General features: G+C 52.0%; 5 protein-coding genes across 5 annotated transcripts; 3 read left to right on the top strand and 2 right to left on the bottom strand.

The window, feature by feature from the left end:
- Positions 1–5: 5 nt before the first annotated feature.
- Positions 6–4,934, top strand: BROUX77_006207 (uncharacterized protein; the record flags this gene model as incomplete). Its single annotated transcript, XM_073751167.1, has 3 exons — positions 6–2,284; positions 2,363–3,689; positions 4,086–4,934. 3 exons carry the CDS (start codon positions 6–8, stop codon positions 4,932–4,934), a joined length of 4,455 nt encoding a protein of 1,484 aa, XP_073603276.1.
- Positions 4,935–5,416: 482 nt separating this feature from the next.
- Positions 5,417–8,686, bottom strand: BROUX77_006206 (uncharacterized protein; the record flags this gene model as incomplete). The annotated part of the gene is made up of 1 exon (XM_073751166.1): positions 5,417–8,686. The coding sequence occupies one exon, from the start codon at positions 8,684–8,686 to the stop codon at positions 5,417–5,419; it is 3,270 nt and encodes a 1,089-aa protein (XP_073603275.1).
- A 503-nt stretch (positions 8,687–9,189) lies between these two features.
- On the bottom strand, positions 9,190–10,509 carry BROUX77_006205 (uncharacterized protein; the record flags this gene model as incomplete). Its single annotated transcript, XM_073751164.1, has 1 exon — positions 9,190–10,509. One exon carries the CDS (start codon positions 10,507–10,509, stop codon positions 9,190–9,192), a length of 1,320 nt encoding a protein of 439 aa, XP_073603274.1.
- Positions 10,510–10,858: 349 nt separating this feature from the next.
- Positions 10,859–13,228, top strand: BROUX77_006204 (uncharacterized protein; the record flags this gene model as incomplete). The annotated part of the gene is made up of 2 exons (XM_073751163.1): positions 10,859–10,890; positions 11,542–13,228. The coding sequence occupies 2 exons, from the start codon at positions 10,859–10,861 to the stop codon at positions 13,226–13,228; spliced, it is 1,719 nt and encodes a 572-aa protein (XP_073603273.1).
- Positions 13,229–13,949: 721 nt separating this feature from the next.
- BROUX77_006203 (uncharacterized protein) lies at positions 13,950–14,213 on the top strand (the record flags this gene model as incomplete). The annotated part of the gene is made up of 1 exon (XM_073751162.1): positions 13,950–14,213. One exon carries the CDS (start codon positions 13,950–13,952, stop codon positions 14,211–14,213), a length of 264 nt encoding a protein of 87 aa, XP_073603272.1.
- Between the last annotated feature and the right edge of the window lie 34 nt (positions 14,214–14,247).

The following is a 14,247-nucleotide window of genomic DNA, read 5'->3' as shown; positions in this document are numbered from 1 at the left end:
TAACGATGAACGACAAGTCAGAAGATGTTCTGTCCGGGCTACCCCGCGACTCCCAACAGGAGCAGCCCACCAATACCCCAGGATTAGAGGTATTTACGCCTCAGCAACTCGCAATAGTCCAGATGATACTACAGAACCACGCGAAACTACAAGCCCCGGCTCCTCCCGCGCCTGCACTTGCCCTACCACCTTCACAACCGATGATTAACCACCGCTACAACGCACCGTGGCCAGAGTGGGATGGAAAGCTTTTGTCCTTCCCCAGATATTTTAAACAGTTGAAGGTCCGCGCGCAAATCGCAGCTCACGTCATCGGGTCTTCCCAAGCAATTTGTCTCAGCATTTTCATGAGTATTCACGCTGAGCAACAAGCGAGAGTAGAACAATGGTTCACCGATGGCGCCATACACAATTGGGATTGGAAGAGTTTTCTTCAGCACATCAACGACCAGTTTGAAGACAAGGACGCGATCCAGAAGGCAGGCCAGAAGCTCTGCGCTATACAGATGGGAAGTCACCAGAGTTTTGTGTCTTTCCTACAAGATTTCGAGCACCAAGTTGGCTTATGTGGAGGTTTGGACTGGCCCGACCGCGTTAAGATTTTACACCTGAACTCCGCCATAAACTCGACACTTCAGGTATACCTCACAGTCAAAAACCTCCCCAACGACGACTACCCAAGATGGGTTGAGAAAGTAAAGAGAGTAGCGGGACGAGTGGAAGCGCTACCAGGATATAGTTCCAAGGACCCGTCGAAGACTTTGACGTGGTACAGCCAGACGAAAGCAGAAACAATGTCCGCCAAAGTTGTAACCCCGAGCGTCGTGGACCAGCAACCGCACCCCGACAATGATGAAGAACACGTGACAATGAGTGTCAACGCCTTCCACACGCCGCTCCCGAGCAATGAATGCCAACGCACCCGTCCCGTCAAACCCCGTGCACCTTGGAGATCTGCAGATGAAAAAGAGAAAGCAAAGTCTGGCAACGCCTGTTTCCGTTGCCTTGCCACGGGCCACCGGTCTCTTGACTGCCCGAAGTTTGCCCCGAGTCGTCGACCAGCGAGAATGAACCATGCAATGATTCCAGAAGTTTCAGAGCCGATGGACGAGATTATCGAGAGTGTTCCACACGATGCGGACACAAGAGTAGACCCAGACGAATTTCGGCCCCTGAGTTTAAAGAAGAGAAGACGCAAGAAGAGAACCGGCACCAACATCGTCCATGCTGATGCAGTCAACCACATGCATTCCACACCGTTTTTGATCGAGACTTTCGTCAACAACTTCTTTTATTGTGACGCACTGCTCGACACTGGATGCTTGGTAACATCAGCATTTGACGAAGGTTTAGTCAAGCGACGGGGTCTCCAGCGTATCCCCGTGAAGAGAAGAGAGCTACTACTTGCAGAAAACGACACGAAGAAGAGATGGATTTCAGAAATTGCAGTGTGCGACATTGATATCGACGGTCGCAAAGAGAGAGTCTACGGTTACGTGATACCGAATTTAGCCTACGACATGATCCTGGGAAAGCCCTGGATGGAGAAGAACGACGTCGTGTACTCCGCGAAAGAGCGAATGATTACCTTCAAGGATCAAGGAGACCGACTTATTGTCCGAGAGAAAGGCTGGCGTGAAGCGCACGCTGGCGCCCCCAAAGCAAGCATGGTGATGGCAGCAGTTTTTGCCGCAGAGATTCGACGAGGAAGGAAGAGCAAACAGAAGCTACAAGTGTTTTCGGCCTCCATTCAAGACATCAACAAGGCCCTCGAAGTGAAAGCCCGCCTCACAAGAGAACAGATTTCCGAGAGACTCCCGCAGGAACTCAAGCATTTAGCACCGATCTTCCTAGACGATGGCGAAGGAGATTTACCGCCCAACCGACCAGGCATCGACCACGCTATAAAGATGAAGAAAGACGAACAAGGACGAGACAAAGAGGTCCCATGGGGCCCCCTGTACAACATGTCGAGAGATGAATTATTGGTTCTGCGCAAGACGCTCGCAGACCACTTAGACAAGGGATGGATTCGCGCTAGCAGCTCCCCCGGAGGCGCCCCTGTCCTGTTTGTTCGGAAACCCGGAGGCGGTCTGCGATTCTGCGTGGACTATCGAGCACTGAACGACATAACCGAGAAAGATCGTTACCCGCTGCCGCTAATCAGTGAAACTCTGAGAGCGCTAGCCAAGGCACGCTATTTTACCAAGGTCGATGTCCGCGCCGCGTTTCACAAGATACGAATCACAGAAGGCGACGAATGGAAAACCGCTTTCCGGACCAGGTTCGGCCTATACGAGTGGCTAGTTACGCCCTTTGGACTATCCGGAGCACCCGCCACGTTTCAACGATACATCAACAGCACGCTCCGCGACTATTTGGACGACTTTTGTTCCGCGTACCTTGACGATGTACTAATTTACACCGACGGAAGTCACAAGGACCACATGAGAAAAGTGAACCTTGTGTTGGAGAGATTGGGCGATGCTGGTCTACGTTTAGACCTGAACAAGTGCGAGTTTGCAGTGACCGAGACGAAGTACCTGGGCTTTATCATCCAGGCCGGAGAGGGGATAAAAGTTGATCCCGCTAAAGTGGCTGCAATCCGCGAGTGGCAGCCTCCGACGAATGTGAAAAGCGTCCGCAGTTTTCTTGGCTTTGCGAATTTTTACCGCCAATTTATCCCGTTATTCAGCGAAGTTGCAGCGCCGCTAGTTCGACTTACGAAGAAAGAAGAGCCGTGGAAGTGGAGCAAGACAGAAAATCAAGCCTTTGAGAAGCTGAAGAACGACTTCATGAGAGCCCCCGTGCTAGCAATGTGGGATGAAGAACGGCCTACAATAGTAGAGTGCGACTGCTCAGGATGGGCACTGGGAGGTACGCTGTCGCAGGTCGACGAGACTGGAAGCCTCCGCCCCGTTGCATTTTTCTCAAAGAAGCTGAGCCCCGCCGAAGTCAACTACGAGATCCATGATAAAGAGTTGTTGGCTGTCATAAAGTGTCTTGAAGAATGGAGAGGCGAACTAAAGAGTCTTGGAGCCCCGTTTAAGATTCTTACCGACCACAGGAATCTTCAATATTTCATGACAACGCGCAAGCTATCGGAGAGACAGGTTCGGTGGTCACAGACACTTTCAGAGTATGATTTCCAACTGGAGTTTCGAGCAGGAGTCAAGAACGGAAAGCCCGATGCGTTGAGTCGACGAGAGCAGGACACCCCCCAGGGCGAGGATGATGAGCGACTCAAATCTCGAATCATGAAGCTAGTCAAGGATCACTGGCTTCCCGAAGCAACGACAGTAGCTCTGTCCCCGGCGGAGATCGTTCAGAGAACCGACATTGTCCCCCACGGAGACCAGATATTTTCGCAGCAAGATTTACAGCGCCTGTGGGACGAAGCAAAGACGAAGGACAGCGATTTCCACGAAATGTACAAGGCTCTAGCGACCGCAGAGAGAAGTTTTCCCCCGACACTGACCAAGAAGGTGGCTATATCCATAGCCGAATGTGAATTCGACAACCGAGGCGCCCTTGTATATCGACAGAAGCTTTTTATACCAGACTGGGAGCCCCTACGGACAGCGTTGATTCAGAGTACACATGATTCACACGTTACTGGCCACCCGGGACGAGACGGCACGCTTGCCATTCTATCACGCGACTTCTTCTGGCCCGGTATTTCGAGAGATGTACGTCGCTTCTGTGCGAACTGCGACGTGTGCGGAAGATCCAAAGTTTGGCGAGAACGGAAGAAAGGACTACTACGACCACTGCCGATACCGGAAAGACCACATTCAGAGCTGGGAATCGATTTCATGACTGAACTGCCGGCACGGAAGCCCGGCGACCCGAGATACCTGATGGTGATTGTCGACAGATTGACAGGAGCTGTGACCCTTGAAGCGATGACAACAATGACCGCGACACATTGCGCCGAGAGATTCTTGCAATGTCACTGGAAGTATCACGGCTTCCCACACGCCCTCACGTCAGACAGAGGAACCAACTGGACGAGCGAATTTTGGAGCAGCCTATGTCGTTTAACCAGCATCGAGAGAAGACTATCCACGGGATTCCATCCCCAGACAGACGGAGCCACGGAACGGATGAACCAGGAAGTGTTGGCGTACATGAGAGCGTTCGTTACCTATTCCCAGTACGACTGGCCGGAACTGTTGCCTGCCGCAATGTTAGCCATCAACAACCGCAATACGTCCATGGGGGTGAGCCCGTTTTTCCTCACCCACGGCTACCATGTGGACACGATCGAGCAAGTCCAACCGGAAGAGTCGCCGAAGACACTGGAACAGCAAGACGCCGAGAGATTCGTTGAGAGATTCCGTGAAGGCTGGGAGTTGGCACAAGCCGCCATGGCGTCACGACAGCAAGAAATGGAGAATCAGGCCAACAAGTCACGCAGCAGCCAAGAACGTTTCGAAGTAGGCGACCTAGTGTGGCTCAAGCTAAAGAACATTTCGACACCCCAGATTTCCAAGAAAATGTCGTGGGTCAACGCCAAATACCGAGTGACGAAAGTCGTATCTCCCCACGTTGTCGAGCTTGATGTGCCTACGAATATCTACCCGAAGTTCCATGTCGACCTGATCAAGAGAGCAGCCGGGAATCCACTCCCCTCCCAAAAGACCGACGACACGCAACCCCCCGCGCTCGAAGAGAACGAATATGGAGAGCCTGAATACTTGGTCGAGCGAATCTTGAGAAGCCGCCGGAGACGCGTAGGAAGAGGCTACCGCAGAGAGGTACTTGTCAAATGGGCAGGGTATGCAGAGCCAGACTGGAGACCGCGAGCCGACTTTGAGGAGACGGAAGCACTGGAGACTTTCGAAGCCGAGTTTGGAGATGAGGATGACGTTGGAGAGCCACAGACTGGCGCTATGACAGGCCCCCGCACACGGATGAGAGGAGGGGGGTAATGTTACGGGTCGTGGACCCGATGTGAGCGGTTCACTAAGTACAAGAGAGTCTTGCAGTTATGACCAGAATGCTGTTTATTATCTTTTGATGGAGAGAAAAAGGTAGAAGAAAGACTAAACTAAACAGCGGATTTGGGTCTACTATATAGACATTTTTGTGCTTACAAATGCAAGTTCCCGATCGGCTCAATATCCCTCCGTGAGCTCCTTATGTCCGAGTTTTCGGCGATAACTCGAGGTTAACTCCGATCCCGTCGGAATCCCTCAGTTTCCCTCGGAACACTTCGGACCTTTTTGCATCCTGCCGGATTAGGCGAATCCTACCCACGGACCTCAAGTCCGACCCGGTCCGAGCTCTCCGAAGCCTCCGAAGAGTTGCCGAAGTTCATCCGAAACCTTGTCCAAATTCGGTGAAACGACCTGCATTCGAAAGCACTGGATCAGCTCTGTCTGATCCAACCACGGGTTCTCAACCCGTAACATTACCCCCCTCTTCTCCTCTGTGTGGGCGGCCCTGTCCTCGCACCGGCTTCTGGTTCACCAACGTCATCGTCGTCTCCAAACTTCGCTTCAAAGGCGTCCAGTGCTTCAGTCTCCTCAAAATCGGCTCGTGGTCTCCAATCGGGCTCTGCGTATCCAACCCATTTAACGAGTAGTTCTCTTCGAAATCCCCTTCCAATGCGTCTTCGTCGACTTCTCAGGATTTGTTCGACTAAAAATTCAGGCTCGCCGTAGTCGTTCTCTTCAATGTGTGGAGGCTGGGCATCGTCTGTTTCTTGGGAGGGCAACGGGTTGTTCGGTGCTCGTTTAAGGAGGTCGACATGGAAGCGGGGATGGATGTTTGTTGGTACATCAAGCTCGACCACATGGGGAGAAACCACTTTCGTGACGCGGTACTTGGCATTGGCCCAAGCAAGCTTCTTCAACAGTTGCGGAGTGCTGATATTTTTGAGTTTTAACCATACAAGGTCACCCACTTCGAAGCGTTCCTGGGCACCACGTGATCTGTTTGCCTGGTCTTCCATTTCCTGTTGACGGGTGGCCATTGCTGCTTGTGCCAGTTCCCAACCTTCGCGTAGCTTTTGAACGAACTTCTCCGCATCTGTGGCCTCCAAAACTCCGTGAAGAGCCTGATCGGCGATGACCTGCTGAATTGGACTGACATGGTAGCCGTGCGTGAGGAAAAAGGGGCTCATTCCTGTCGAAGTGTTTCGGTTGTTGATTGCTAACATAGCGGATGGTAGCAGGTCGGGCCAGTCGTATTGTGAATAAGTAATGAATGCTCGTAGGTAGGCCAACACTTCCTGGTTCATCCTTTCTGTCGCTCCGTCGGTTTCTGGGTGGAAGGCAGTTGACAGTCTCTGTTCGATCCCTGTCAGTTCGCACAACTTGGTCCAAAATTCGCTCGTCCAATTGCTTCCACGGTCTGATGTTAAGGCGTGAGGGAAGCCGTGGTGTTTCCAGTGGCAGTGTACGAACCGCTCTGCACACTTTTCGGCTGCCATAGTTGTCATGGCCTCCAAGCTGACAGCTCCAGTAAGTCGGTCCACAATGACCATCAAGTATCGTGGGTCGCCAGTCTTTCGTGCAGGTAGTTCCGTCATAAAATCGATACCGAGTTCCGAGTGTGGTCGTTCAGGGATAGGCAGTGGTCGTAAGAGTCCCTTCTTTCTTTCTCGCCATACTTTGGATCGTCCACACACGTCACAATTGGCGCAGAATTGGCGCACCTCTCTTGAAATGCCAGGCCAAAAGAATTCCCGGGACAGAATCGCAAGCGTGCCGTCTCGACCTGGGTGTCCTGTGACATGTGAGTCGTGTGTTTTCTGGATCAGCGCAGTTCGCAATGGTTCCCAGTCAGGCACGAACAGTTTGTGCCGATATACTAGAGCGCCGCGCTCGTCGAACTCGCATTCCGCTATAGAGATCGTGACTTTTCTCGAGATGGTAGGAGGAAAACTTCGTTCGCCACTGGCCAACGCTTGGTACATGAGTGCAATATCCGAATCCTTCGTCTTAGCTGTATCCCATAGTTCCTGCAGGTGGAGTTGCGCGAAAAGCTGCGCACCGTTAGGGATCCGGTCCGCGGGTTGGGTAACGTGGGCCGGGGTCATCATTACTGCTGCATCTGGTGACACCCAATGGTCCTTGACAAGTCTCATGATCCGAGATTTTAACCTGTCGTCGTCTTCGCCTTGAGGAATGTCTTGTTCTCGTCTGCTCAGGGCGTCGGGTTTACCACTTTTGCTTCCTGATCGGAACTCAAGCTGGAAGTCGTATTCTGAAAGCTTCTGGGACCACCGAACCTGCCGCTCTGAAAGTTTCCGTGTCGTCATAAAGTATTGCAGGTTCTTGTGGTCGGTCAATATTTTGAAGGGGGCGCCAAGACTCTTCAATTCGCCCCTCCACTCTTCCAAGCACTTCACAACTGCCAGGAGCTCTTTGTCGTGAATCTCATAGTTGACCTCGGCAGGGGACAGCTTCTTGGAAAAGAATGCTACTGGGCGCAGTTCGCCTTCGTCGTCCACTTGGGATAGAGTTCCTCCCAGGGCCCATCCAGAACAGTCGCATTCCACGATCGTCTTCCTGTCTTCGTCCCACATCGCCAGAACCGGGGCGGTAATAAAAAGGTTCTTCAGCGTCTCGAAAGCTCGTTCTTCGACTGGGCCCCAGGTCCATGCGGTGCCTTTCTTCGTTAGCCTGACTAGTGGAGCCGCCACGTCGCTGAAGGAATCGATAAACTGGCGGTAAAAATTTGCGAATCCTATAAAACTTCGAACGCCCTTGACATTGGTGGGTGGTGTCCATTCTCGTATGGCAGCGACCTTTGCTGGGTCGACTTTGACACCTTTGCCTGCTTGGATGATGAAACCTAGGTACTTTGTTTCAAAAACTGCGAATTCGCACTTGTCGATGTCTAAACGGAGACCTGCATTTCCCAATTTCTTGATGACGAGGTTAACTTTTTCCATGTGGTCTGCGTAGGTGCCGTCGGTGTAAATCAGGACGTCGTCAATATACGCGGAGCAGAAGTCGTCCAAATATTCTTGCAGGGTTGAATTGATATACCGTTGAAAGGTTGCAGGGGCTCCGGTGAGTCCAAAAGGCGTCACCAGCCATTCAAAAAGTCCAAAACGTGTGCGGAAGGCCGTTTTCCATTCATCTCCCTCTTTTATGCGAATCTTGTGGAAAGCGGCACGAACATCGACCTTTGTGAAGTACTTCGCCTTAGACAACGCTCGTAGTGTCTCACTGATCAAAGGAAGCGGGTATCGGTCTTTTTCAGTAATGGCGTTAATGCCGCGGTAGTCAACGCAAAAGCGCAACCCTCCTCCAGGCTTACGTGCGAAAAGAACAGGCGCGCCGCCGGGAGAGCTGCTGGCTCGAATCCAATTCCTGTCCAGATGGTCCGAGAGGGTTTTCCGTAAGACTAACAGCTCGTCGCGGGACATGCTGTACAAGGGACCCCACGGGACTTCGTTCTCTCGCCCTTGTTTGTCTTTCGTCAGGTTGATAGCGTGGTCTATTCCGGGGCGGTTCGGGGGTTGGTCGTCCTTTTCGTCGTCTAAAAACACTTCTGCCAAGTGTTTGAGTTCGCTAGGCAGTCGTTTGTCGATCTCTTGTAGGGTAACACGAGGTTTTACTTGCAATGCCTTGTTGATGTCTTCGATGGTGGCAGCAAAAACCTCTATGTCTTCATTCTTTTTCTTGCTGCGCCGGATTTCTGCAGCAAAGACGGATGCCATCACCATGCTCGCTTTTGTGGTTGTTATATGGGCGTCGAGCCATCCTTTTTCTCTCACAACTTGGGCATCTTCTTCGCTTCCGAGGCGTATGACTCGTTCTTTCGCCAGGTAGACAACGTCATTCCTTTCCATCCAGGGTTTTCCCAAAATCATGTCGTATGCTAGGTTCGGGATGACGTACCCGAAAATTCTTTCTGTCCGGCCGTCAATATCTAGATCGCAGAACGCCATCTCTGAGATCCATCTTTTTTTTTCGTCGTTTTCGGCTAACTTGAGTTCCCGTCTTCTTATCGGGATGCGCTGGAGCCCTTTCTTTCTCACCAAAGTCTCGTTGAACGCCGATGTTACAAGGCATCCACTGTCAAATAAAGCATCACAGTAAAAGGAATTGTTAATAAATGCTTCAATTAGGAACGGAGTGGAGTGTAAATCTTTAAATACATCGAGCGGAACATCGCAATTGTTGGGGCTCTTCTTCTTATGACCCTGGGGGCGACTTTTCCCAGAGTCTACTCTTTTTCCTCGTCGTCGGAAAGGTCATCGGCCACATCATCCATCGATTCGGGGGCTTGTTGGATTGTCGTGCGGTTCACTCTTGCGGGCGCACGGGCCGGGGCAAACTTGGGGCATTCGAAGGATCGGTGGCCCTTGGCAAGACAGCGGAAACAAGCGTTGCTGGATCTAGCGGTTTCTATCTCCGCCGGGGTTCTCCAAGGGGCGCGGGACTTTCGGGGGCGTTGTCCATAGTTGTTCGAGGCGCGGCCTTGGAGGGCGTTGACACCTGTCATCATGGTGTCTCCGTCGTTGTCGATTCGCGTCTGCTGATTTGCGACACTTGGGGTCACCACTTCGGCGAACCTTGCTCCACCTCTAGTTTTCGCGTACCACGTCGAGGTCTTGGACGTGTCCTTCGACCGGTATCCTGGCAACGCTTCCACTCGGCCAGCCACCGTCTTCACCTTCTCAACCCAACGCGGGTAATCATCGTTGGGGAGGTTTTTTGCCGTGAGGTGTACCTGTAACGTTTGGTTGATAGCGGAATTCAGGTACATGATCTTCACACGGTCTGGCCAATCTAAACCTCCACAAAGGCCAACTTGATGCTCGAAATCCTGCAAGAACGATATAAAACTCTGATGGTTTCCCATCTGCATGGTCAAAAGCTTTTGACCCGCCTTCTGAATAGCCTCCTTGTCTTCGAATTGGTCATGGATATGGCCAAGGTAGGCGTCCCAATCCCAACCATGAGTGGCTCCGTCAGTGAACCACTGTTCAACTCTGGCCTGTTGCTCTGTGGGAATGGCCATGAAAACACTTAGGCAAATTGCCTGGGAGGAGCCAACGACTTGTGATTCGATCTGAGCTCGGGCCTTCAACTGTTTGAAGAATCGCGGGAACGACGCTGTCTTTCCGTCCCACTCCGGCCATTTTGCGTTGTACCGATGGTCGATCATCGGGGCGAAGGGGCCCGGGGTACGTACTGGCGCCGGGGTAGGGGCTACCGGGGCAGGTGCAGGTGCCGGGGGGGCGGTTGCCTGTAACAGGACTTGGCTTCGTAGCAACATCTGGATCACTCTTAGTTGCTCCGGGGTGAACACCTCCAATCCTGGGGTGTCTGAACTCTGCTGTGGGGGCGCCTCGGCTTGTTGCCGGGAGGGGCCAGGCTGGTCAAGCGCAAGTCCAGCCAGAACATCTTCCATCTTGTCGTTACTCATTCTGGCTCGACGGCGTATAGGGGACGCGTTGTCTTCGGATGCGGACCAGAATGAGGGCGAGGGTGGCTGTACGGGGCTTGTACTGCGGGGGCTTGATGTGATGCCGTACTTCATTCGTCAAGTATGGCACGGTAGGAGGGTGATGAAGTTTCCTCACAAACTTCTAAGAAACAATAGGGGGTGATGAAGTTTCCTCACAAACTTCTAAGAAACAATAGGGGGCAATGAAGTTTCCTCACAAACTTCTAAGAAACAATAGGGGGCAATGAAGTTTCCTCACAAACTTCTAAGAAACAATAAAGGATCAAAAGATAATATGTGAGCGGTTCACTAAGTACAAGAGAGTCTTGCAGTTATGACCAGAATGCTGTTTATTATCTTTTGATGGAGAGAAAAAGGTAGAAGAAAGACTAAACTAAACAGCGGATTTGGGTCTACTATATAGACATTTTTGTGCTTACAAATGCAAGTTCCCGATCGGCTCAATATCCCTCCGTGAGCTCCTTATGTCCGAGTTTTCGGCGATAACTCGAGGTTAACTCCGATCCCGTCGGAATCCCTCAGTTTCCCTCGGAACACTTCGGACCTTTTTGCATCCTGCCGGATTAGGCGAATCCTACCCACGGACCTCAAGTCCGACCCGGTCCGAGCTCTCCGAAGCCTCCGAAGAGTTGCCGAAGTTCATCCGAAACCTTGTCCAAATTCGGTGAAACGACCTGCATTCGAAAGCACTGGATCAGCTCTGTCTGATCCAACCACGGGTTCTCAACCCGTAACACCCGATGTTGGATCATCTTTGGGCTGATCCATGTTGACCCACTTTTTGTGTGATTTGAAGTTGGGTCCACTTTCGGGTTAGGGTTTGTGGACCCACTTTTAGTCGACCAGGGTGCGACCCACTTTTTGTGTCAAGTGGGTCGGGACACACTTTTGTGTACAGGGATGATGCCCCACTTTTATTGTACAGGGGTCATAGGGCTGGTTGCCCTGGTGGGGCCCACACAACTGGATTCCTGAATGCCTATAAAGCAGAGCCAGTTCCCCCATCTTTAGTTTAGATTTTCTTCTTCCTTTTCTTTCTTTTCTTCCCTATGTTAAAGATAATAAACAGCATTGGACCTAACTATGAGTTTTCTCCGTACTTAGACAACCCGTCACAGATGCTCTCTCTCGCCGCGACACCCCAGACAACACGAATGACGCGCGCTACAACGACCGACTAGCCACTATCTTGCACCACGACGGTAACGGCCTGAAAGTTTTCTCGACACAAACCACCAACACGCCAGAAGCCCCTTCTACCCCCGAACTTCCGCCTGCCTTACGGGAACTCTGGTCTGATGCCTGTGCTGCCGATGATAAATACGCCATTATTCATAAAGCGTTGACAGATGGACTGTCACAGTGGCCCGAAACAATCAGACACAAGTTGAGAGTCAACATTTCCGACTGCTCTTTGGACGCCAAATCCGCTATTCGATTCCGGAATAAACTATGGGTACCTACTAACGAGCCATTGAGAACCGCCATCCTACAGAACATTCATGACTCGCCCATGATGCTGCACCCCGGAAAGAACGTCATGCAAGTCGAGCTGTCTAGAGAGTTTTTCTGGCCCCGCTACGTCGAAGATATCCGCCGTTTCTGCCGCAACTGTCAAATTTGTGGTAGTTCTAACATTCGTCGCGACAACAAGGACACCACCCTCAAAGCCTTGCCAATTCCCGACCAGCCTTGGGCCGAGATTGCCATCGACTTTATCGGACCTTTGGAACCAGCACAGAAAGGCGGCATCACCTACACCCACGTCCTAACTGTTATAGACCGTCTATCCAAGGGCGTCATTCTTATTCCCGCCGACGCCCTCGACATGGAATCTGTTGCAGATATGTTCTTCCACCACTTTTACCGACACCACGGCATGCCAAAATCTATTTTGTCCGACCGCGAATTTGTCAACGCAGCTTGGCGACACCTCTGCAAACGCCTAGAGATCGAAAGGCTAACCACAACAGCTTACCATCCGGCTACCAATGGAGCTGCAGAGAGGATGAACGCTGAGATCAAAGTCAAACTTGCCAAACTCAGCGCTGAAGGCCCCGCCTGGCTCAATCTACTGCCCATGGTCGAGTTCAGCATCAATGCCACCCCATCTTCTGCCACTAATGTTTCACCTTTCTTCTTGTCTCACGGCTACCACCCACGAGTCTTCGCCGCACCACCATTGCCTGTCGAACCCGACAATAACGGTCCACTCGGACAGGCTGAGAGGGTCATCCAACGCCTGAGAGACGCCCAGAAATGGGCCCACGCCAACCTTTCTCTGTCACGAGCGGAGATGGAGCAACGCGAGAATGAACACCGACGTCCTGCACCAGATTTTCCTACAGGCTCATACGTTTGGCTCACCCTACGCCCTGAACAACAAGGCTCAGGCCTCGGCAGGAAACTTAGAGCAAAATACCAATACTGCAAAGTGTTGGAACAAGTTACCCCTCACACTTATCGTCTTGAAGTACCGGGTACAACTGCTCACGACGTCTACCATGCCGATCGCCTTCGCTCAGCTGCCAACGACGCTTTCCCTTCCCAAAAGACTCACGACGATCGACCAGCACCTATGGAAGTCATCAATGGTGAAGAATACTGGGAGGTCGAAAAGATCCTAGGCGAACGCACTTCTAACGGTGTCAAGCAAGTCAAAGTCAAATGGAAAGGCTACGTCAGACCTGGCTGGGAACCAGTCGACCTTCTGGTCGATACCGACGCCTACAAACTATGGCTCAGCCAAAAAGGAACCAAAACGACGCGCAAAAGGAGGAAGAGAGGCTGATGTTGGGGTTGCACCCTTAAGGACCGACGGAAGCCCGACACCAACACTAACGGCGTATCCTCTAAGGACTAGTCCGGCGCTGGTACGGCAAAACTAATGCCAGACCAGAACCAAGACTAACGGCACTTCCTAGAGGAACTAGTTGTCGTCGCCGCCGATCGTCGGTTGCCTCCCTTTCCAACAGGATAAATAGTCGCATTGTTTCTACACCATTTAGAGAGTTTAGGTTTTGTTCTTCAATTCGAGATCTTTGTCCTTCTGTGTCCCTTTCTGTGAAGATCCAGCTTAGCGTAATCACACCTTAACAATTACTCGCATGGAACCTGACAGGGTTATGGCGAGGTGTATATTAATACTATACACGAATCAAGGTTTAACGGAATCTCAAACAAGCTAGCTACTACACATAATATACTCCAAACCCCTGGCAGGGAGGCAGTTACATCTAAGATCCCACAAATATAATCCCCAAGTTATGACAGAAAGGAAATACATGAATAGCTTTTGGTATGAATTTCCAACGAGCAGCACTAACCCCAAGTGCCCCAGTCAAGGTTGACTGCTCGTAGAAAATTGGCGTCACTGGTAGGAATCGAACCTACGACTTCTCGGTAGCTAACCGAAAAGCCTTGCCAGGTGCTATACCACTGCACCACAGCGACGTGCTGGCCCTTTTGTTTCCTCCGTTCCCCCGTCGGCTGCTGCTCGTCACCCCGATGCTATGGATTGGACTCCCACTGTCACTGCCACGGCCCTTCAGCCCCTGACCGACGAGGAGCGCGAGCGCCTCCGCCGCAACCGCGCCTGCTTCCGCTGCCGCCAGACTGGCCATCTGCGCCAGAACTGTCCACTGAACTTTGTCCCCACTACTACCGTCCCTGTCCGCTCCACCAACCTTCCCCAGCTTGCTGCGCCGACCCCAGCTCTGCCCCTGCCTGTGCCCACGCCCGCGTCCCGCGACATGTCGGGAAATGGAGAGCTCTAGGCGAACGTCGCCGTCTAGAGCCCCAAGGAGAGAA

The sequence above is a fragment of the Berkeleyomyces rouxiae genome, assembly GCF_048999995.1.
Source record: "Berkeleyomyces rouxiae strain 22BRR77 chromosome Unknown BrBRR77_ptg000008l, whole genome shotgun sequence".
Lineage (NCBI taxonomy): Eukaryota > Fungi > Ascomycota > Sordariomycetes > Microascales > Ceratocystidaceae > Berkeleyomyces > Berkeleyomyces rouxiae.
Note: the sequence above shows the minus strand (reverse complement) of the source record. Positions and strands in the feature narration are given on the sequence as shown.